Raw genomic sequence first — 25,399 nt, forward strand, 5'->3', positions numbered from 1 at the left:
GAGAATGACCCATTGGGAGGAACTGGGCAGTTTTTATTAGTGTTTTTAAAGACATCTCTTGTTCTGTCTGCACACAGCTTGTAGGTCCATACCTGCAGACTGCATTATTGAAAGGTGAAGGAGTCGCTTTTCATAGGGAGGACAGTATACCCTGCTGTTTCTGCTGCCGCCATCGGCACAATGGTGCTCTAGTGATAATGTGAATCTCATCACCACGTGCGAGTGTGGATTATGTGAGTGATATAGCTGGAGACCCGGCCATCAGCCCAAGAATTTGTCCTCATAAAAATTGATTGAGAGTCAGGTTTGGCCAGCTGAAAAGTCATCATTCCAAGTGAACACTTGAGGAGCCACTGAGGTGAAAAGACTTTTCAAAGACCCATACAAACATAAAAATTGGAGGCAGAAATGTCAACTTAAATTAGAGTTAGAAAACCAGAAAGCAAATTATCAGTTTATGTTGAGTATTTGTTTAGCTTACTACTTAGGCTGCAATCCCATTTATATTCTAACCTTGGTATATTTTCAGTAATAAATCTATTTTAATAACTAAGAAACTGAATTTTAAAAATGAAGATAAATTTTTGTTCATGTTAAATTAAAAGAACAATTACAAAGAAAATATTTGAAATCTTACCAAAATTAAATTTTCTTACATATTTTTATGTTTCCCCAATGTCTTAACATTTATGATGATTTATACTTTTGATATTATATTGTAATTCATATTATAATAAGAATTGAATTTCTTGAAACAATTTTTCTTCAGATAATCTGCTTCAGGATGTAAATCATCATTGATTTGAAACAGTTTTTTTTATTTAACTAAGTGTAATTATTTCTCTTACAATTTTCTAACATCTATTCAAATAGCTGTATAGACAAGATATTGTATATTTCTATGAAAATTCAAATTCTCTTGAGGCACTTACACATTAACATATCTTTTATGTGTTTAATCTAATTGTTACTAAGTGATTACCCAATGGCACACATTTGCCTAATGCACTTTTAATATATGATCTATCTTCTTTTCTCTTTAGAATAAGCCTGCCAGAGGATGTGTTACTATTTCCCTCGCAGGGCAGATAAGATAAAGTGTATATGGGAGCATTATGCAATGTTCTAAGGATTAGTCTAGCATGAGATGACGTCAAGTCCAAATCATGTTCCATTTGACAGGAGAGGCAAAACTCATATTTCCTGTTCCATATGGCTATGATTAAATTAATGCATACAACCACAGTTCATCTGAAGATAAACAGATTATCTTAAAAAAAATCACTGGGGACTATTAGTGCCATGAGGTACAAAACAGTGTTGCTGCATCAAAGAAGTAACCGTAGAGTGGTAGCCTGAAGAGACCCGGGGTCAGGAATACGACTGACTGTGTGACATCCCTGGAAACTGAAGTCGGCATCCATGTTGTGTTGGCCCTGTGTCAAGTGTTCGCTGCTTGTTGTTGATGTGTCAGAATCATGACTCGAAGTTGCTGCAAACAACAGCAGGCGATCAAGACACAATGTTAATTACATACCAGCTGACTTGGCACAGGATGTTAACAGGCAATGATCAGAACACGCTGCAAGCACATGAGAAATACCGTTTCTCAGGAACAGGTCGGTATTCTATTTAAACCTAAATAAGTGGCTCTCCTTGCCTAATGATTTTTGAAGGACTCAGCATATGTGGAGGACCTACTGAAATTAACTCCTCACGGGCATTTGAGATGACACGAGTGCATATGGAACATGAAGGTAGTTGTAGTTTGAGTTTAGAGTAGCATTTGATTGCTTGTACAACAAGACAGTTTGAAGTAGTAAAGGGATGACCGTCACATCAGCAATGATCAGAATGGTGGCTCTGTTGCTGACTATATAAGTTGGGCATACTTAATATATGAACAAATGGTTTTGTGGTAGAAAATGAAAGACCCTGTAGGCAGATTTTTTTTTCTCTGAACCACCTGTCAGTTCCCAAATAACCAACATGGAGTCTTATAATAACTATAAATGCTCAACCGATAGTTCAGGCTTATTACTAACTAGCTCTTACAACTTAAATTAACTCATTTCTCTGAATCTATATTCTGCCATGTGGCATTACCTCTCTTTCATCTTGCACATCCTGTTTCCTCTCTGTGTCTCACTGGTGACTCCTCTTACTCTGCCCTCTTTCTTCTCAGCCTCCTCTGTGTCTGACTGTTCTGCCTATACTTCCTGTCTTGCTACCAGTGAGTCAAGTTTTTATTAAGCCAATTCAAGTGACAAATCTTTACAGTGTATAAAAGGATTATTTCATAACATTTCCCTCCTTATGTCTAATTAAACAGTTTTAACTTTAACATAGTAAAATTATATAAAACAAAACAGTTTCTAAGTAAATAAGTTATTAATTAAGAATTATAGTTACAATATCTAGTCCATTTATATTTGTCAAAATAAGAGAAAATATTCTGTTATCTATCTAACTTTGTGAGTCTAAAGTTTTAGACCTTTTATTATAACTAAGGAAAACTTTAAGTCTAATTATTTAGTCATTAACTCCTTCAAAGACCCCAGAAGTGTAAATATTACCTAGACTATGTATCCTAGATGTATTTAATAGTCATGGTCCTTTAATCTCCCCAAGATTTACAACCTGTGACATTAAATATGTTTAAGCTATCCACAGAGTACAATAAACTCCTAACAGCAACCTGTATAGTCGCCAAAAGGATGGTGTGACCCTACAACAATGATTCCACTTGGATTGTCCTAATGCTACTGAACTAATAAACACCACCCAAAGATTGGATTTGGACTATAAACTGCTCAAGACAGTTCCCAAGTAGCTAGCTGAGATGGTGCACCCTCATACACTACTCCAGCCAGGACTTCAGATAAGCCCTACATTTTCAGAGACTGGGAACAAATGATATAGGTAACCCTTCTGCAAATTGACCATTGCTTCAGTTTCCTGAGGGACCCCTAGAAATGCCATTGCCCCTAGACATCAGGAAGTAATTTTAATAACACAATACCTCGAAAAACCAAAAAAAAAATTAAATAACACAATACCCACATTTGCAAAAGGTTGGGTGGGTGGTTTTTGGTCTTTTACTTTGTTATGGATGGTTGTCATCATATACAGGGATTGGTTACAAACTGTTATTGGGTATAGTCAGAAAAAAGACAACAAAAGAGATTAGATTCAGAGTTCTCATTTTGAAAAAAAGGGGGGATAGAAATGATAGTATAAAAGGGTAAATTAGTGAATCCACTTTTAAACAAATAAGCAAATACTAATCCTAAATATTTTACATTTATATGGATTTTTGTATATTAATACAAATTTAAGGTTATATTTGTTATAACACACTGTATATGTGTTTCTAATTTTGTTCAAGTTCTTGTACCTATGCAGTTCATTTAACAATATAATGTAAAATTCTAATCCTCGAAAGTTACCTTTACACAGTATTTAGCATACTTAAGAAATATAGGTTAATAGTCACCCATAACTATCAAACTTATAGTTATGTTTGATATGTTTTCAAGCTCATACAGAGATATATTTTAGATAGATAGGTAATCTTCAGACACTTCAAAACATACAGAAAATGACACTTAAAATGTTTTAATAACTTGAATTTTTCTTGATATAAGACACACTTGCTCCTGGCAGCACCAGTCTCCTTCAAAAATGGGATGGTAGGCACTGAAGAACCTCCATATGGAGTTTGCTTTCTTTGTGGCAAAAGCCAGCCATGTAGGCAAGAAACTGCCCATGCCTCAATTGCTGACAGTATGCACAAGAAGGACACAAAGGAAAGTGACTATCAAAATGCCAAGACAGGGTAGGAAGTCCTTCAAAATTTCCTGCTTCTGAAAAATGTGTGTCAGATATTCTAGACCTATATGGCAAAGATGAATGCTCCAATGTTGGTAACTTTGGGTAACTGTCCAGATAGCCAGCTGTTTCTGTCATTTCTCATATTTTTTAAAGTAACTTGCTATGCACTTCCTGCTTACTCAGGTAATAATTATTTTCTTCTCATGTCTTTGATGGAGTTGAAGACTAGACAGTTACAGTTATAGTTCTCCTAAACCTGGGTAAAAAGTGTACTAATTTCAAACTTTGGACTCTTCATAAAAGGACAGCTAATGGAGTAGTCTCTATAAATTTGTCAGTTACTATTGAACTTGACCTTGAAACTGTATTTCTTATTTGAAAATTGTTCTTGTTATATGTAGTTTCAGTTTTTTTTAGGTTATTACTTTTCCTTTCTATTTGGACAATATTTGATAATAATTCTTATTGTATAGTTTTACTATGTTAGAGTTAAAATTTCTCCTTCTTAGACAAAAAGGGGGAAATGTTATGGGAATTCTTTCATGGGTTCGCTATCTGATTAAAAAGAGCGTTTTAGTCAGAGAGATAGGTTTTTTATTAGGGTTGGATGGGACAAAACCAGGGAGAAGAAGTGGAGCAAGGAGGAGCTTGGTTTTTTTGAGACAGGAAGCAAGTGGAGGCAGGTATTCTTGCAGTAGCTTGCAATTCACTGAACTTTGTTTTTCTTTAATATTTGTGTATGAGTTTTGTTTAATAAATAGCAAAACAAATCTTTATCAAGACCCCCATCAACATTTCTAGATAGCATCTACTCCAGGCTCCTGCACAAGAATAGCCAAGTAACTATTGCTGGAAGTTTTCCCTAAATGTACATAGACAAACACATATCCATTTCTAACAAAATCAGTCATTGACTTTTTTTTTCTGTGTGTATGTGTGAGTTACTTTGGTCTCTTTTTAAAATGTAACACTCACATGTCAACAGGTAGAAATCTATCTACTTTATTATTTTAAATAAAAATCATATCCATAAACTACCTTTTTTATCTTGCTTAGAAATTTGTTTTTGTATACAAACAATGATAAAGTAAAAATATAATCCTCATATATTTACTTTTATATATATGTGAAAATATATAATTAGAACTTTCCAAAGAATATCTAAAAAAAGTTACAGTGGCCATAACATTTGTATGATATACCCTGAAATGTTATTGGGACTGTCTTTGATCCCTCTCTTTTTCTTACTTCCATGTCAATCATAAAGTATTGCTTCTTTTATTATGAAAACTAGTGTTCCACTTAGGATCATTTACGTCCATCTACTCTGCCCCCAAACTAGCTGAGACCACCATCATCTGCACATGGGCCCCAACAATAGCATCCTGCTCTTTCTCTTCCACTTCCCCATTTTCTTTATAACCTTTTCTTCATGGTACCTAAATAACCTTTTGACACATAACTCACATTAAGATACATGGTGTGTCTCTTCCTTTTGGGAAAAACCTACCTAGTATAAACCACCCACATACACAGACTGTTCATTGAGTGGGTTGGTTCTCCACAGCCCTTGAGTAGCACAGAGTCCAGCCAGTACCATTCTCCTATGTTACTTTGACCTGGGAATTTTTTGTACATTATGGCTGCAGTGTGGGTGGTAGAATATACTTTGATAGATCATCTCCACTTTTGTGTTTATGTATTTATTACTAGACCTAAACCACTGTCTTCTCCCCCTCCACACTCTGTCTCAGGGATGTACTCTATGTAGTGATGTACTTTGTATTAATATATTAGAAATCTGCAGATCTGTTTTTTTACTTTTTATACTATTGAATCGTTATGATCAAAACTTTTACTCTAGGGTATCGAATAAATTTAGCCTTATTAGAAAAATTTTTAAAAAGATACCCTTTTGCCTAAATCCTTCTAGTGACTCCCATGGCTCTTAGAATAACAAATAACTATGATCTAACAAACATTCTACGGGTTTCTGGTCCTTAGCTTCCTGTCACAAATCAGCACCTACCGTTCTAAAATCCAGCATCACTGCTGCGGAGCCAAAGGCTTGGCATCTTCCAGGTCTCTGGACCCCTTTCCAGTGCTGCCTAAAAATATGAGTTTTGTGGGATTTCAGTGCCTACGCAACTTTAGAGGAAGTCCCCTGCTTTCCCTCAGATGGTTTGACCACTCCTATACTTTCCTGCAAACATAATGCACTTGCTTTCTCTTCCCCGGGGCTTGTTCTTTCTACTGACTAATTTAGTTTTCAGGTCAAATGTTGCCTATTCAAATGTGTCTTATCCACTCACGGAATTTAAAATCCCAACAACTCTCTGTTGCAGCTCTCTGTTTTAATTTTTCTGGAACATTTGTCTCCAGTTAAAATATTTTATGGATACATTTAAGTTTTTAATGTGTACCCTTTCTAGAGTATCTACTTAGCACTCTATCAAACATAGAAAGAGACTACATATTTGTTAAGTAAATGAGTATGTGCAGATCACTAAGCATTTGGTAACAAGGCTACCCCTTTTTTTTTTTTTTGAAGGAATTTACACATGATTGTTAGATCTCTCTATGCCATTTGGCCAAGACAGATAATCATATTATATATTCGACTCAAATCTGTCAGTATCTTGAAGATGTGTTCATTTTCCTTGATTAAATTAAGCTCTGGTTTTTTTTATTATTTTAAATAACTCCTGGAGCACCTTTGCCCTCTGCCAAGAATATCTCCAGCTAAGGATTTTAAAAGCCTTAATCTTACTGAAATGAGATGGCGGCAGTTGCTAAGCTGCCAGCCGTTAACACGATCCCTACAGTAGTAATACATATACAAACCTGGATGCTGTGGTCTCTCAAATCTCTTCGTTAGCACCTACGTGTGTGCATATGGGCAGGTGGCAAGCAGGTTGGCAATTAAGAACAAAATAGGAGGTTTCCTATCCCAGACATGGATCCCATGTGGGGCCACCACCATCAGGTAAAAGTGCCCTGTCAAAGGTAATGATGCTAAAACCAGACTTAATGCTGTCCTCAGATTAAAGTCTGTCTGTCTCCCCCAATTCCCAATAAATCTATTCTTTTTGGAGTTATTACAAGTGAACTGAGCACTTAAATCCAGTTACCATAGCTGTTTATACAGAGTTCCATGTTGATATGTACCTAACTAGCATTCTAATAAAATTAATCTAGTAAACCTAAAAAAAAAAAAAAAAAAAAAAAAAAAAAAAAAAAAAAAAAAAAAAAAAAAAAAAAAAAAAAAAAAAAAAACAAGTGGACTGAGCAAAGAATATTAAATGTTTATGATTGCTGCAGGGATTTTTTTTCTATTTTAATATAGTAAATTAGGTGAGCTTTGTTCAGTAGTACACCAGGAAGCTTCTGAGAAAAAAAAAATACTTGACCAGCGTGGGTCAGACTTCCATGCTTCTGTGTAAATAATCCCCTGTCTCATTGCTACAGGGCAGAGCAAGTAGATGCTTCCGGCTGAGAATGGAGCAGGGCAACCTCTGGCTCCTGCACATGACCTTGCAGCAGAATCCCACGTGTTCTGGGCCATCCTTGGCAAACAGTAGCTCCATAGTGTTACCACTATAGATGCCTTGTTGAATCAGCCTTATGTATGTGACATAGCATGACCTAGTAAAATAAACAGGTAAAGTCGGAGCTCTTGGAATTCTAGAGTAAGCAAATGGATTTTGAAGTGTGCATCACATTATTGAACCAAAAAAGTAAGTTGTGACTCAGCGTCTACTACTAGTAGGTTCATTACTGCTGGAGCCGGGATCTTCCCAAAGCCTAATTGCAGGCTCCCAGTTGTTCCACGGGTCAGGTTTCAGCACTGCTAGTGACAACTCTGCTCACCGTTGGTATTCTGTTTCTCTCCCATCTGTACTCCTCCTTGTACCTGTGGGCCCGGTTACTAGAAGGGATTTTGAATCTATTGGGTAGTTTTTGAGATGTTTAGGTAAAACATAAATTAAGCAAGCCTTTTAAGATTTCATCATTTTGTGACCATGTTCTAGAAATAGACTCATTCCTCTAAAGCTGAAATTTGTGTTTTTCGCCTTCAGTTTCTTTCAAGATCCTTTGATTGGTACTTGAGACTTTGTGTGACCTGCTGTTAAAGAGTGATTTATTATTTGAATCCAGCTAGAAATAAAATTTTAACATAAATGTCAACAGGACCTGGGCCTATTTTCCAATTTACATAAAGAATAAACATCACTGTTTTTTTTTTCTTTTGGATACCTACTGATCGTTTTTAATATCTAGTTCTTAAATGACAATATTTTCACTCTTTTGGTGGTTTATGTATATCAAGTCTGTATACTTTAACAGATAACAATGTAAACATATTAACAATATTTGTAAAAATCCTTTGGAAGAACAAGCTTTTGAATTGTAGTAAGACAATATCTTATAATTTATAGTACAATTACCCAGAATAATTTTACTAGAAATAGAGCAACATAGTATTTAAAACTGCAATTAGATGCATGGCCACTTTTTCATGTCTCTGTCAATTTATTACTCATTTGTAAGGGCTTTCAATTAACATCCTTAACACCAAAGTCATACGCTCTTGCTTTACCCATAATGATATGGTCAGAATCAGCCCACAAAATGGGTGAAAGATTAAAGAAGAGAAGAGAAGTAATGAGTAAGGAGGCAGACGCAGAGTAGAGTCAACAATCCCTGGTGTGTTCATAGCATCCAATACCTTTGTGTTCACAGCATCCAATACCTGTGTCTTCATAGCCCCCAATCCCTGTGTGTTCATAACACTCAATCCCTCTACCTTTTATTACTATATTTTGTTTTCTGCTGAAGAATTCACTACCCAAAGTTACTTCATTGTCCTTTCCATGGGGTGAAGGACTTATTTGTTGGTGATGGAAGTAGCAGTGTTTGGCTTTATTTGATTTTTAAGACTAGATCTTAATCTGTAACTCAGGCAATTCTGTACTTTAGCCCTCTGGATATTGGAATTACATACATATTTGAGAAGAAATGAATAATAAAGAGATCAGTAACCTTGACTTATTACTTAATTCACTTTTTTCTTCAGTACTATTGTTCGTCTTTGATAGTAGTCTGGGGCTGTCTTACATAATGACTTTGTCATACATTTCTTAAAACTACTATGTTACAGTAGATTCCAATTTTGTTTTTGCTTTGTCATGTTTTGTTGAGCAAATGTCTTACTGTTTTGTTCAAGTTGGCCTAGAACTCATAATTCTCCTACCGCACCCTCACAAGGGTACGAATCATAATTTTACAGCTTGTTTTAGAAAATAATTATATATTTTTTTCAATAAATTCTAGCTCTCAGATCAACTCTTACTTATTTAGTGAGTTACAAATCCTCAGAATATCCTAATGTCTGAGTTGCAAAAGTATTCTCTTCAAATCCTTACTACATCATCAAAATGAGTTGTCCTCAATGCTAAAATAACTTTTTATTCATTGGGTCAATATTTGCTGATATTGGCTCAGTAGAGTGTAACACTAATTACGCATAAAAATAAATGCGTAGGGGCTGGAGAGATGGCTCAGAGGTTAAGAGCATTGCCTGCTCTACCAAAGGTCCTGAGTTCAATTCCCAGCAACCACATGGTGGCTCACAGCCATCTGTAATGGGGTCTGGTTCCCTCTTCTGGCCTGCAGGCATAGACACAGACAGAATATTGTATACATAATAAATAAATAAATAAATATTTAAAAAAAATAAAAATAAATGCGTAATTCTAATAGCTCTAGTCATACTACAAGAGAAAATGTATATGTCAAACTCAATAGTTTATTTTTCTATACATTGTAATCTTTATAATTAAAAATACTATCTTTTTCTACTTTATTTTTAGTTCACACTGCCTTCCAATGTTTTAACATTTTCTTTTTCTTTACATGGTAAATTCTATAGAAATGGTTAATTTCTCATGGATTACATATGTTTTTAAGAAGTTAAAAATAGCTTTTTCAGGGCTGAAAAGAAAGCTTGGTAGTTAAGAGGAGTTGCTGCTCTTGGAGAGGAGTTGGGTTCCGTTTCTGGCATCCACATGTTCTGGCTCTCAGCCACCTGTAATTCCAGTTCAAAGAATCCAGTTCAAAGAATCCAGTGCCCTCTTCTGGCTTCTTCAGATACTGCATATATGTTGTGTATATAACAAACAATCAAGCACACATACACATATAGATATAAAATGAATAATACAGACACACATTTGTTTTGTTGTGTTGTGTTAGTAATCACACCTTAACTAGCTGTTTTCCAAGTCTGGATTTTATTCTGTCTCTAAGTTTGTTTCCTAAATCTTCATAGTGCTAGCTTTTGAAAGTGGTATAGCTTAGCTGAGAAACTTACTTAACCAAGACCTAAAAAATGACAACACCAATTGACATGCCAATGTGGGTAGGGGAATTCTCAAAAGGTTCTCCTTATAGATGAACAGCTTAAGCAATTAATGGTTACTGAGAGGGAGAGTTTGTCTTCTCCAGAAACAAGCCTTGATTAGTTAGATAACCAATCACAAAAGGTTAGCCCTAAACATGTATGCATAGTATTAAGTAAACTTAACAGGTTGTTTTTATACATTGTGAGGGAATGTGGAACAATAATAATAAAGAATAAGAGGCTATGGATTTTAGAAGGACTAAGGGGGGCATGGAAGATGTTAGACAGAGGACAGGGAGGGAAGAAGTTTATGTCATATGGTCAGAAGAGCTATTTGTGCTACTTGTTTTTAAAACAAGATAAAAATTATAGTTTACACTCTCCAAAGTATTGCACTTTCAAATATGGTAGAATAGAACATTTTTTAATTTAAATTAAATAACTTCCATGTAAACATGGGCAGAGATTTCAGCTGCACACTTCCAAAGTTGGATTATGCACAGTCTGGAGAAGTTGTGTCATTGAGAAGGAGACAGAAGGCAAGGTCATACAGTTAGAAAAGCAATGGAGACCAGTATTAAAGATCTTAGGGGAAAATGTAAGGGGTTTAGATTGAGAAATAGAAAGAATTTTTTAAGATCAAGTTAATGTTCTCCTACATGGGAGTTCGGGTGAAGGAATGATTGAAGTGGGCAAGATGAATAGTGTGTCTGGAGTACTTCACCCAGTGATATTCTGTTCGTAACTGTTGGAGGTATTTGCCAGCTGTGTAGAGAAGTCAGACCCTCCTGTGTTCTTCATCTTTCTCTCAGCAGGTTTCGGATTATTACGGCAATGATGTGCCAGGGAACTCCTCTTACCATGGTTTTAAAGTCTCCCAAATAAGAGATGGAGATGCGAGGCTTATTAATTATATACTCAAAATAATCTTTTCTTTTGTTACTAATCTATTGTGAAAGCATCGATTGCCAAAGCCCTTAACGTCTAATTACAATAACTTACCCCTAAAACAAGATGGACACGTTTTGCTCTATTTTATATACTGGACCCAGCACTGTAATTGTTTTTATGTCTGGGATGTCAGGTTGGCATTTGATGTCTCTTAGGTTCGTATCTCAAAGACAGAAATTAGATCTCTTAATCAGCAAGTCCATGGGGTGGGGGTAATTACAGTCCTGGCTAAGGTATTTCATTTGGTGGTGTGGTCTAGTTGTAATACTAACAGTTCTTTTTTGAGATGACCATGTGATGGTACATTCCTATTATTCAATAACTGAGGAGGCTGAAGCAGGAAGATTATAAAATTCACTACCAGGCTATGCTATGATCTTTTGTCATAGAAACAAGGGTTAGGAATGGAACCTGGTGGTAGAATGTGTGCCTAACATATTCAAGAACCTGGGTTCAGTCTCCAGTTCTAGGAGATAAATGTTTTCTTGTCCAACACCTAGAAGTACTGGATTGTATATATTATTCATCTTCTTATATGCTAAACTGAATTATAAGAAAAAGGGCCAGAGATCAAAAACAAAATATGTAAGCTTCCATATGAATTAGGTCTGTGGCTGCAGTGGCAGCTGGAGTGTGGGATTAAGCTGGTATGCTTGATATTTATTGTCTAATCAGAGGAAGTCATAGTTGAGCTATACCCAGAGACAGAATTTAAAATATAGATCATAAGTAAATTCGAAAAAAATCCAAGAAATGATGAACCAAGACAATAATCTACCCCCAGCCTTATAAACTTGAGTTTGTACTTAGGGTCTAAATGTATACAAAAATTAGCCTTCAAATTTTCAATTAACTTGTACTCAATATCTTTGTTTTATTAAATATAAATGAAATATCAAAGGTAATAATTACCCAGGCTCTCAAGAGCTGGCTCAGGTTTGAAAAGCTCATATTGCACTGCAGAGGGCCCAGGTTCTCATCTCCCAGCGCCCAAGTCAGGTGGCTCACAATCATCTACAACTCCAGCTCCATGGATGGTTCCTTACCTGCGTTCATGTCATATACATGTAACTCTCATACACACAGAGAGAGGGAGCGGAGGGCAGCATATAAGTAAAAATAAAATAAATGAAAAGTTATATGAAATACTCTGGCCTGGACTTAACCCTGGGACATCTAGAATAAAGAACATGGAGATACCAGTTATTTACTCAGGCTTCATAGAATAGCCACAGAGAAAGTTATATTGAAATAGCTAATGATCTAACATTATGAAACTAAACTGATTGTTTTTATCCTTGAGGACTTCAGCCATTAAACTATCACATACATAAACTATAGAACAGTTTGATTTAAGCTGTTTTTATTTCTAAACCGTCTCACAAACTTAATAAAAGATCCCACAACGTAAGAACAGAACATCACACTGTGGAAACCAAACAAGGGATTTAAATCAGGCCCTTTCCAAAGGTGGAACTTAAATACCTTAAAAATACAGACCCTGAGATGCGAATCTTACAGAAGGGGAGGTTAAACAGTAAATTGAAGGAATCTATAATAAAAATCAAAATAAACTACAATAAGGATCACAAATGCAACTATTTATAGGACTCTAAAGAAATTAACTCCAACCCAAAATGGACAGATGGAGAAAAAAGAAATACATAATTGGTTAAAGACTATATAGGAAAGACTGTAAGCTCCAGGATACTTTTTTATAAAATTGAAAGGAAGAAAAATAAAACAAAAATGGGACAAAATCAATGTTTAGAAATGATAAGATCTAAAATTGATATTCCCTGAAATTATCCAAGAGAAGAGACACAGGATCCTAACTAGGATATGCCTGTCACTCCCAAAGAGTTCACAGGGAAACTAGAGTGAGTGGAAAGGAAAGCAACCTTTCTGTTACATTGTCTGTTTATTTGCATATGTATGTGTGTAGGTATCACTGAGTCTGCTCTCTATCACTGTGTGAGTCTTAGGGGTCAGACTCAAGTCATGTTAGGCTTGATGCCAAGCGCATTTACCAACTGACCATCATGACAGCACCAAAGATAGAGAGAACATTTAACAACAGCCACAAAGGAGGAGGATTGAGTATAAGGAGAATACAATTGAAGTTTCGCCAAAGTTTTCAGCCTGGACACATAACCCTTTAAAAATGGAATATTACCTTCAAAATGCTGATCAGATTGCCTGAGTAGAAAGCAGACGGTCATTTATGAATAAGAACACAAAAGCTTCTATTAAAGGAAGGAACTAAATTCAAAATGATGAAATGAGATTCAAGAATCGGTGAACAGCAAGAAAACAAATAGACAGAAAGTACTTAATATTAGAGAAATGTAATATTAATAAAATATAAATTGATATTTAATGTATACGATTATATATTTTAACAGTGAAGTACCCTGTGACTAAACGCTAACATACTAATAGCACCAAAATGAGGTGGAAATACAGATAAGGATGAACTCTGGAGTTGGTAGTGGATTAGGAGTAATCAGTCTGCTGTAATCAAGACCAGATTAGGATAAAGCAAAGACAATGTCTGAGAGTTCTCTTACTAAGACAGATGTGATATACAATGCCTATGTAACTGTGGAAAACTAGAGATCTATTCGCTGTTCATGCTTAGTTAGGGACCAAGAGGAGTTGCATACAGATTTGTGAATACACGGAAAGAATGCTTGTGGAGTAGTATCACATCTGGCTGGTTGGTTTTCCGTTTCCTACATAAGTATACCTGGCAGGGAAACATTAGGTCACCATCCTCATCATGTGAGCTCTAACTGCCAGATGACCTACGAAAGGTGTTTCAAACTCTGAGCTAAGTGTTGAGGAATGTTAATATAGAATAATTTACATGCAGATTACATGTTTCTGCTTGGAGAGAAGTCTGGGTAAAGAAAAACTAAAAGTTAAATTTGATTATTATTCTTTAACTGAAAACAATTTATTTTCTCTATCCCCACCTTTCTGTTTCCACTGAGCAGGTTAGCCAGTACACCTTCGCTATGTGCAGTTACAGAGAAAAGAAGTCTGAACCACAGGAATTAATGCAACTGGAAGGATACACTGTAGATTACACAGACCCCCACCCAGGTAATGCTACATGAACCACTTTTCCAGTCGTGTGTGGATATCCGCAGCTTTGTAATCTTCTGTATTTGTTCTCCACTTAAAATGTCCCTTGATGAATAGAAGGCTTATCTGAAGCTCATGCAAATGGACAAGGCTTTAAGGTTCAAATTATGTCTTTTACCACCATCTGAGTCTCTATAATTTTTTGATTTATTTTTTTAATTAATAATTTTTAAAATAGTCTTTTCAAATTTTACATGGCTACACCTGTTCCCACTTCCTCCCCTCCTTCTGCTTCTCTCACTTTCCCCCCACCCCACCTTCCTATCCAACCCTCAGAAAGGGTAAGGCTTCCATGGGGAGTCAACAAAGTCTGACACTTCACTTTTAAGGCAAGACCACGGCTCTCCCCCCATATCTTGGCTGAGCAAGGTATCCCTAAAAAAGAATGTGCTCCTAGTTGCTAGTTCAAGCACTAGGGTTAAATCCTCATCCCATTGCCAGTGGTCCCAGAGACTGTCCAAGCCTCACAATTGTCCCCCACATTCAGTAGACCTAATTTGGTCCTATGCAGGTTCCACAGCTACCAGTCCAGAGTCAGTGAGCTCTCACTATCTCAGGTCAGCTGTGTCTGTGGGTGTCCCATTATGGTCTTGACCCCTTTGCTCATATTATTGCTCCTCCTTCTCCTGGGCTGGTCTCAGGTAGCTCAGCCCAGTGCTTCACTGTAGATCTCTGTATCTGCTTCCATCAGTTGCTGGATGAAGGTTCTGTGATGACAACTAAGGCAGTCATCAGTCTGATTACAGGGGAAGGCCAACTTAGGCATCCTCTCCACTGTTGTTTAGAGTCTTAGCTGGGGTCATCCTTGTAGATTCCTGAAAAGGTCCCTAGTGCCATGTTTCTCGCTAGCCCTTTAGTGCACCCCTCTATCAAGATATCTCTTTCCTTTCTCTCCCTCACTGTCCTTTCCCCCTTCCTGAGCATCCCATTCCCTCATGTTCTCCTCCTCCCTCTCCTTCTTCCTTTCACCTCCCCTTCCACCCTCCCTTCTCCCCACTCCTAATTTTCGCAGGAGATCTTGTCTGTTTCTCCTTCCCAGGGGGAATCCATGAATGTCTCTCTTAGGGTTCTCCTTGTTACTTAGCACCTCTGGGGTCATTGACTGTAAACTCATTATCCTTTACAGCTAGTGTCCGCTATGTGTGATACATACAGTACTCACTTCTGGGTCTGAGTTACCTCACTCAGGATGTTGTTTTTCTAGTTCCATCTATTTGCATGCAAAATTTGTTTTTTGGTTTTTTGTTTGTTTGTTTGTTTGTTTTCCATTAAGTAGTATTCCATCGTGTAATTGTACCTCATATTCTTTATCCATTCTTCAGTTGGGGGCATCTAAATTTTTTCCAGGGTCTAACTATTATGAATAATGCTGCTATGAACATAGTTGAACAAACGCCTTTGTAGTATGATTGAGCATCCTTTGGGTATATGACGAAGAGTGGTATTTCTGGGTTCTGAGGTAGATTGATTCCCAGTTTTCTGAGAAACCACCATACTGATTTCCAAAGTGGTTGTACAAGTTTTTATTTCCACCAGCAATGGAGGAGTGTTCCCCTGACTCCACATCATCTCCAGCATAAGCTATCATTGCTGTTTTTGATCTTACCCATTCTGACAGGTGTAAGATGGTATCTCAAGGTTGTTTCGATTTGAATTTCCCTGATGGCTAAGGATGTTGAGCAATTCCTTAAGTGTTTTTTGGCCATGCAATTCTTCTTTTGCAAATTTTCTCTTTAGATCTGTATTCCATTTTTTGATTGGATTATTTGGTAATTTGGTATCTAGTTTCTTGAGTTCTTTATATATTTTGGAGATTAGTCCTCTGTTCAATGTGGGGTTGGTGAAGATCTCTTCCCATTCAGTCGGCTGCCATTTTGTCTTAGTGACTATGTTCTTTGCCTTATAAAAGATTCTCAATTTCAGGAGGTCCCATTTATTAATTGTTGCTCTCAGAGTCTGTGCTCCTAGTATTTTATTTCAGAAGTGGTCTCCTGTGTCTATGTATTCAAGGCTACTTCCCACTTTCTCTTCAGTGAGGTTCAGTGTGGCTGGATTTATGTTGAGGTCTTTGATCCATGTGGGCTTAAGGTTTGTGCATGGAGATAGATATGGGTCTATTCTCATCTCTATAATTTTTGTGTAATAATAAAATACTTAAATTTTGATAGAAAAATTAGATGAGATACATGCAGAAACATCACTGGGAAGCAAAGTTACAGAGAAGATAATGAAATGGCAATAAATGATAGATGTAAATGTATAGACAGACAGACAGACAAATTTTGAGACAGAGTCTAGATATCCCTGGCTAGCCTGAAACTCACTATGTAGACCAGACTGGCCTCAGGTTCATGAAGGTCTTCATCCCTCTGCCTCCCAGTGAAAGTTAATACCATTCCTCCAACATATATATATTATATTCTAATTTTCTCCACAAAATAATTTCTTATATTTCTGTCCCTCCATGTATGTTAAAGTAGTTTGAAAAGGACCTAATAGTAAATTTAAAATCAAAGTCTGAAAGATTTTTTGAAGATTTATATGATGCCACAGCTAGAAACTTTTGCATCTGGCCTCATTTGACAAGTTGGAGTTAAAATCCATGGACAATAAGAATACTGTATAAAAATTGCTTTCATGTTCTGGGTATAAGTATTGTGAGATTGGTGTTAAGACTGGGATCTCATCCTTCACATAACTCATTACTTGCAATGAGCTCAAGTCCAAACTCCAAATACTCTGAGATCAAGATTCCAGGTGTGTGCGCTCCTCCATCTGTGGTGGCTGTAGGACTGAGCACACGGTTCTTGAAAATGAATAAATAATTGGATATATGAAGGTAGTGAAATTAATCAGCAATGTTAAAAAAACAGGTAGTAAGACATTTTTATATACATTTTTATAAACATACCGAGATGAAGTACGAATTGGTGGCCATATTCTTTAATTGTTCACTTACAAATAGAAATACCAAAGGCTAAACTGCAATCCAAACTGAAGTATCACTTCTACCTTACCAGTATTTTTATTTCCCCTAAGTTCATATTTCACTTCATGGTAAATATGCCAACACAAAGTGTTTACTTCTCTGGCACGGAATACCAGACTTCACTCTGCGTTTCTATGGGGTATGTGTGTTGTACTGCCTAATGCTCTGTTGTTGAGCTGAGTGTCTTCCTGATCTATATGTAGAAGTGTTTTGGTTGTGTCCCTTTAAATTGTGGACTAGGGATATGATTCTCAACTAAGAGCATTTAAAGCATTGAGCTCATACAGATGAGGCTGGGTAAATAAAATCTGCCAACCGTTTAAATGTTAATGGTGTTTCTCTTCTTCCACAGGCCTTCAGGGTGGTCAGGTGTTTTTTAACGCTGTTAAAGAAGGGGATACTGTAATATTCGCCAGTGACGATGAACAAGACAGAATATTATGGGTACAAGCCATGTACAGGGCCACGGGCCAGTCTTATAAACCAGTTCCTGTGGTTCAAAGCCAGAAGCTAAATCCTAAAGGAGGAACTCTCCATGCAGATGCTCAGCTTTGTAAGTTTTGTGAAAATTAATTTGATTATCAATTAATAACCTTAATAAAATATAAAACTGAGGGAAATTTGTTCAGTCTTATAGTTTGTATTATTAATTAACTAATTAAATAAAAGTAGTTTCTATTAGACATAGAATTAGTTATCTAATTTTTTACATAAATCTGGAGTGATACCTGTGTGTTGATAGACTGAGCAGCTTTATTTAAGAATATATATGTATACATAAATGCATCTAATAGCAATAGTAATAATACTAATAAAGAGGCCAAGAATCTGAAGAAGACCTGGGAGATTTTGGAGCAAGGAAAAGAAAGGGAGAAATGTTGCAGTTATATTATGATCTCAAAACATTTTTTAAAATTCTGCAGACATTCCAAAAGCAAATTTTATTTATTTATTTTTTTTGTATCTTTAGCCTAGGTTTCTTGTTAGGAGGAAGATATTGTGAAGTTAAATTTTATGAAATTCCACCGAATATAGAAGAATCACACTGTGCATTTGTTTTTGGTAACTGCAAGGATAATTGGGCTAGTCCCTTCTGTGTTGTAGAATGATAAGAGGAACATATAGTAAAACAACAACAACAACAACAACAAAAACAGCTTTTCTTATCTCCAGACGCTTTAATGTTCTGTCAGTTTCTGTATGCTGATTCGAAACATTCAGACCCAGTGCATCTTTCCTGTTGATTCAGAGTAGCTGATTGTTTGCGGTGTAGCAGCATTAGGAGCAGTTCCAAAGACACTGGCAGTGATCACTTTATCTTGTTACACTCCTTTAGAAAACTTTCCGTAACATAAAGCATTCTGTCTCTACATTTAATCTCAAGTTGTGGCTTTTTATTGTCAAGATTCTCCTGCGGGATAGTAACATCTTGACATGCATTATTTTCTTCTTTTCCTTTTCATGCATCAAATAATTACCCTCTCCTTCTTAGACACTCTTCAGTAGATTACATCTGAGCATCTTTAAAGGCTCTAAAGAGGACAAACAATTAAAGGTGGGATTTTGTGCCTTCGTCTCAACTCCTTTGCCACCTTTGGATGCCTTGCTTCACATTTCAGGGGGCTGTTGCCACAGTAGTGCATAGTCACTTGGTAACTATGCTACACTCCACGTGGAGTGCAAAGAACTCATTCTGGGACTCGTTTAGACATTTCCGTCAGCCTGGCCACATCAATGGCATCTTTTCTGCTGAAAATGTCAGGTTAGAAATGATGCCATGGGCTATCATATTGAGCCATCAGATGTAAGGCTATGTCAGCTCACAAACACACACACACACACACACACACACACACACACCAGAATACTTTCCTTCCTCTGTGTACTTTTATTGCTCTAATCAGACATTATCCCTGAATTATTTTGTCCCTTCTGGATGGTCTATACTCTTGTTTCTCCTGACTTGGATTCTCCACAGACAAATAGACATAACAGTATTTAGAACTGGATTCTTTCCACATTCATAGACAAAGTATTTTGTCCACATTCATAGAGCATACTCTGTCCTTTATCTCGTGGGATACTGTTCCACGGTATTTAATGTGAACCTCTTTGTCTTCTTGAAAATCTGAGTTTAATATGTGAGCAGTCAGTGCTTCATGAGTAATATTGGAGTATTAGTTTCTTGTTCCTCTCTTTTGGAAATTCTCGTTCCTGTTTCCGTGTGTGAACCTAATCCCATTCTCCTTGCTATTTACTTTGTGATAATGAAGTACATCTGCCTACTGTTATGATCACTTGTAGCACAAATAATAAACACTCAGAGATAGATATTGGGGTTCAGACTGAAGACCAGAAAAGCAAAGCAGTCAACCACTAGAGAGTTCTTACCTCTACCAAGACTTAGACAAACAAAAGGGTGATCCTGTCCTCAGAGTGACTGTAGACTGCAGTGTTCTCTACCAAACCACAGGTTTCACTGCTTCTCTCTCCTGCCTTATCTTCCTCTCTAGTGCAGGGATTAAAGGCATGCACCACCACTGCCCGGCCTCTATGGCTGTTTAGTGTGGCTAGCTTTGTACTCTGATATTCAGGCAAACTTTATTTATTAAAACACAAATAAAATATCACGATATTCACTTTATATTTTTCCTGTTTACTCTTATAGAGAAAAAATACTTAGAATGTATCCAAAATCTTGCCTGATTAATACTAACTTGTTTCAGCTGCACTAGAAAATAAATCTTCATTTACTCAAAACTTCTACACTGTTTTTCACACTAACCTTTTCTCTGTAGAACACTCCTTTATTCTTAGCATGGCTAATTTCTGAACATGTCATGCTTAGATTGTTCTTGTATCTATATTTCCTATTTTTCTAGTGTGTTGTTGCCCATATATGAACATATTTTTTACTTTCAAGTAGCATAACTTTTAATTATACATACTAGTGTGTTTTATTAGAACATTTTTACACATGTAAGTGATGTATTTTTATTGTTTTCACCTTTCATTGTCCTCCCACTTCTATAGGCGTCTTTCCTATTCCCAACCAGTCTCCTTTTTACAGTCATGATTTTTTAAATTTTCCTATTTATTTTTGTGTGTGATGCATTGAGGTTTTTTTAGTTTCTTGAAGGATCCTGGGTGAGGGATTGTTTACAAGTATGAGTTTCTTACTGGTGATTACACACTGAAGAAAACGCATCTCCATCTTCCCATAATATTAACTGTCTATACTCAGGATGATTGGGGCCTTGTGTGTCTCTGCACACGGCAGTCCATCTCACTCTCTTCCTCCTTCTCTTCTCTTTTGCTCTTAGATGCTTTTCAGTTCCTCTTTTATGGGGTTCTCTGAACTTTAAAGGGAGAAAAGTGGTTCTCCTATTTAAGGAAAAATATTTAGCAGTCCTTTAGGCTCTGCAATTTCTCATTTCCGACTCTCTGCAGTTATTCTGTTGCCCACTGTAAAAGGAAACTTCTTTGACCAAAGCTAATGTATACAAACATAGTTATTGAGAAATATGCTATGTCCGTTTATAACAAAAATGAGAACAGCTTCTTCACTATGGCCTATGACCTCCTAAGCCATGGGTTTTGGCCAGGCTCACAGCATCAGAGGGGATTTCTTTCCTGTGGAGTGGGCCTCTCATCCAGTCAAAAAGAAGTTGATTGCTCCCATTACTGGCTTGCCACTATTGCAGCATAGGGAATCTTTCTGTCTGGCTAGTCAGTAGTAGAGCACACAAGGTCTACAACTGAGTGAGACTCTTATTGAAAATACTGTTCCGGCCCTTCCCCCAAACATCTTGGATAGTATCTTTGGGCATTATGGCAGCTTGGTAGCAGGAAGAAAGCCTTCATCTTGGTTCTAGCTAGATTTCTGTATGTCCTACAACCAAAACATGTGTTGTCTTCAGTAGTAGACTCTGCCCATCTAGTTCTGGTAAGCGACCTTCAGACACAGTAAATGTCTGTATTGTTTTAGGGGCCTCAGAGGATTCTAATCAAAATCTTGTAGTTAACCCACCCCTGGTTTTCATTAGTAACCTATGGTTTCTGGTGACACTATTCTTTTTTGGTCATTTACTGTCCATTTATCTTCTTTGTTGGTTGACCTCTACAATATTTAGTTTGAATTACTTTCTTATTATTGAGTTTTGAAAGATGTTTCTATATTCTGCAAGATATTTGTCAAACTTCTTACTTGACAAATATTTTCTCATCTTTGGCTTGATTTACTATAAATTATAACAGCTCTTTTCAAAAGAAATGTATAACAATTTTTGATGAAGTCTGTGTTCTTTCTTGCTGTTAGTTGGCTTTTGTTTTTAAGGCAATGTTTCGTGATGGAACTCGTGGTCTGTAATCTTCCTGCATCAGATCTAAAATGCTGGAATTAGATGCTTGGTTTCTCATTTCTTTAAATAGTTATACCTGTCTTAGTTACCTTTCTGTTACTATGCCAAGATACCCAGACAAATATAGCTTAAGGAAGAAAGAATTTTTTGGCTCACAGTTCAAAATACACTCGATCATGCCGGGGAAGCTAAGAGACCAGGAGTTGGAAGCAGCCAGCCATGTGCCACACAGAGTCAGGAAGAAGAAATCAATGAGCATCTGAGCTTAGCTCACATTCTTCTTCTTCTGTCATCCAGGATTGTACCCTAGGGAATAGCACCACCCATGGTGGGCAGATCCTTTCACCACAGTTAACTTAATTAGGATAACTCACACAGGAATTCTCAGAGGCCCATCTCCCAGGTGATTATCCATCTCAAGTTGACAATTGAGATCAATCATTACAGCATCATTAACGTCATAAATAAGAAATTGCCACTGGGTGGGGATAACTTTGGATGGAATGTAAAATGAAATTAAGAAATAAAAAAAGGAAAAAGACATTACAGTTGAAATGTCAAAAAAACTTCACCTAAAACAATATTTTAAGTGCTTATTCTGTATCTAAAATTTATATAAGCTACCTTATAAATTTTGCATTTATATTGACTCACTTTTTATACTGGTTGATAGTGCGCATGAGTGTTCATGGAATCATGGAGGCATTTGGCGAGTTGAAAAGACTGCCCTAGGACATTTCCTGACATCCTTTTCTTTTTTTTTTCCTGTCTGGTGTCGCTTTATGATTAAGGCAATGCCAGTCAGGCTGGGTGGCACTGGGGTGTACTTGTTCTGACTTAAAGCAAACTGTTATCACTGCTAATGATGCCTTCCTCTGTTGGCAAGCTGCTAGCTGTATTCTTCATCAGAGCAGACCTCTTGTTTTTAATTTGTTTTCGATAAATAAACAATAATACAAATTTTGAGGGAAGAAACGGGAGGAAGATGGGTACATTCCCTGTTTATCAGAACGAGAATTCTGACCTTCTTCAGTTTGCTCTCAATCCCTCACTGCCTTCCATGGTTCCACATTGTTCCTTTCTCTTCCTTCCTGGTCATCTCTTGGAACACTTTATTAATCATCAATAAAAGTAGATAACATAAACGTAAAGCGACTCATTGTGTAACTGTAATTCCTTCTCTGTGTTTTTTTCTTTATTTCTGCTTAAGTATAATTTTGTATTGATAAGAACTTGGAAGACTGTCATCTCTTTTACAGTATCAACCTCCAACTTCCTAGCTACACTTAGAAAATTTTCATTAGCTCTCACATTTATTATTTAACCACAACAAAGGTAAAAACAATCTAATACCTATTATTCTTGTAGATGTAAAGCTAATGTTGTAATAACATCCAAAAAATGTCCCGAATATATGAAGCAAAAACATTATAGATTATGTACGCTATCATTTCCTCTATGTTAGGAACCTACTTGTAATAAGAAAAGGTAGGCACACTCATACCCAAAACATTCATAATTAATGAATTGAATTGAAGGACCAGTTATTTTCTTCTTCTAATGGTCTCATTTTTATCTAGCCTGTATATTCCTTTACTTCTTATTTTTTTTTAAAAAAAGATTTAAAAATAACTCAGCATAATGAGTATTTAAGGATAGTCAAAATAATGTTTATAAAATTTAACTTAGTAGAAGATCACCTTATCTTTTAGGACGTCAACAACAGTACATATTCATAGATCTCTCCAACAAGCAGATCTTGTCTTTATATCTGAGCCTGTGTAGAAACCCTTTAGACAGAGTGAGCAGAACGGGAGACACGTGCTGCTAATAAATTTTCCATTTCAAATGTAGCAAGCTGCCTTGGACAGGGGAGCAGGATTTTACCTACCCTTTGTTTGCTGTCTCAATCCAACACCACCTTGCTTTTCATTTTTTGTTAATTACATATATAGCATGATCTATTTTTGGCCTTAGTGCCACATGACAAAACAGTTATCCTCCAATAATAAATGTCAAATGTGAGCAGGGGGTGGAGAGATGACTCAGGAGGTGAGAGCACTTACTCTTCAGCAGAAGGTCCGAATCTGGTTCCCAGCACCCATGTAGGACATCTCACGACCACCTGTAACCCCAGCTCTAGGGGATCCGAATCCACTCTTCTGGACTCATAGTAACACAATTACATGATCACACTTGCACATATATTACATAATTAAATATTACAGAATTACAAACAAGATAATGTTTTATAACCATGATCCAGAAACACTACCATCTATTTTATTTTTGCCTAATGTTTTTTTTATTTATTTATTTGTTTATTTTTTTAATTTTTATTTATTTATTAAAGATTTCTGATTCTTCCCCGCCACCGCCTCCCATTTCCCTCCCCCTCCCCCAATCAAGTCCCCCTCCCTAGTCAGCCCAAAGAGCAATCAAGTTTCCCTGCCCTGTGGGAAGTCCAAGGACCACCCACCTCCATCCAGGCCTAGTAAGGTGAGCATCCAAGAGCTTGCGCTTTATTTTGGGAACTTGCTTTCCACGTTGCTAGTGTGTTGCCATGTTAACAACACCTTACTTTCCTCATTTCCATGTTAAATTTTACACTTCAGAGGTAAAGCATTAGCTTATTTCACCTTGAACATATTAGTTCTCGTAAATGTTCAGTACTCTTTTACTTTGCTAATTTATAATCCTCAGTCTCCATTGTTAATTAAGACTTTTATTGTGTGAAAATAATTTTGTATTATTTACTACAAAAAAAACAAGGCACATACCATGTCAACTTTAACTAACATAACAAAAAGAAGCTATTAAATTATTTGATCAAGAATTGAGATATGAATTAACTCCTAAATGTTTGTATTAACTGTTCCTCTAGTCTTAAGCAAAAACCTACATATATAAGACCATACTTACCAGACTTAACTGCACAGAAACTTAAAACATTATAAAACTATTGTATAAGCATGTGTTTAGTTATATACACATATTGTTACATACATAACTCATTGCAGGTCATATATGTGATAAAAAAAAACATGGCAGTTTTGCCAACTCATGCAAATTTACAGGTAACTTCCTGTAAATTTTTAACTACAAGAAATTTACAGACAGGTTTGTGTAAGGTATATGGAGCTGTGGGCAAGCCCCTTAAGCATGTGTTAGTTTTAAGCATAGCAAAGTGAATTTTATTTCAGCAGTTTCATCTAAGGTGGTTCTGTGTTTTACAGAAGAGAAATGGTCTCAGCTAGCAATCCCTGTCATCAGAGTCCTTTGCTACTGAGCCCTGATCCCAGCCTCCTCAGTAACTTCCAGCTGGTGTTCAAAGTTTCCTAATTCAGTTGCCCTCGTCTGTCTTCATGCCCTTCCTGTTGTATGCACACAACAGCTCACCACACTAAGAGCAGCAAAAGCACCAGAGTCATTACTGTGTAGAAAAGTAATTTCTCCATTGCATAGTCTGAGCTCTGACTTCAATGCCCTTCTGGAGATGTGGATCCTTTGGCACATAAAGCTAGCTGGGGTCAGTGCCCACCCAATATAATATCCTCCCTCACAGCAGAGAGGTCAGCCAGGTCTTTGGTGGTCCTTCTGGGTTTGCTCTGTTGCTTAATTTCAAGTCAGTATTATCTGTATAAATTAAAACCGTTGACCTCCTTTTCTCTTCTAATGAGTCCACACAGCTATTATCCCAATGAAACATTC

The 25,399-nt window shown here is 36.6% G+C and overlaps 1 protein-coding gene across 5 annotated transcripts in view; it reads left to right on the top strand.

Annotated features, from left to right (window-relative positions):
• Positions 1 to 25,399, top strand: part of Cadps2 (calcium dependent secretion activator 2) — a 533,470-nt gene that overhangs the window by 349,123 nt on the left and 158,948 nt on the right. For all 5 annotated transcript variants that reach the window (XM_050145948.1, XM_050145944.1, XM_050145945.1 and 2 more), the window contains exons 10-11: positions 14,188 to 14,296; positions 17,680 to 17,880. In XM_050145948.1, coding sequence (XP_050001905.1) covers positions 14,188 to 14,296; positions 17,680 to 17,880 — 310 coding nt within the window. The remainder of the gene's footprint in view (positions 1 to 14,187; positions 14,297 to 17,679; positions 17,881 to 25,399) is intronic.

The sequence above is a fragment of the Alexandromys fortis genome, unplaced genomic scaffold (assembly GCF_014885135.2).
Source record: "Alexandromys fortis isolate MF-2015 unplaced genomic scaffold, M_Fortis_MF-2015_v1.1 scaffold_34, whole genome shotgun sequence".
In the NCBI taxonomy this organism is placed as follows: Eukaryota; Metazoa; Chordata; class Mammalia; order Rodentia; family Cricetidae; genus Alexandromys; species Alexandromys fortis.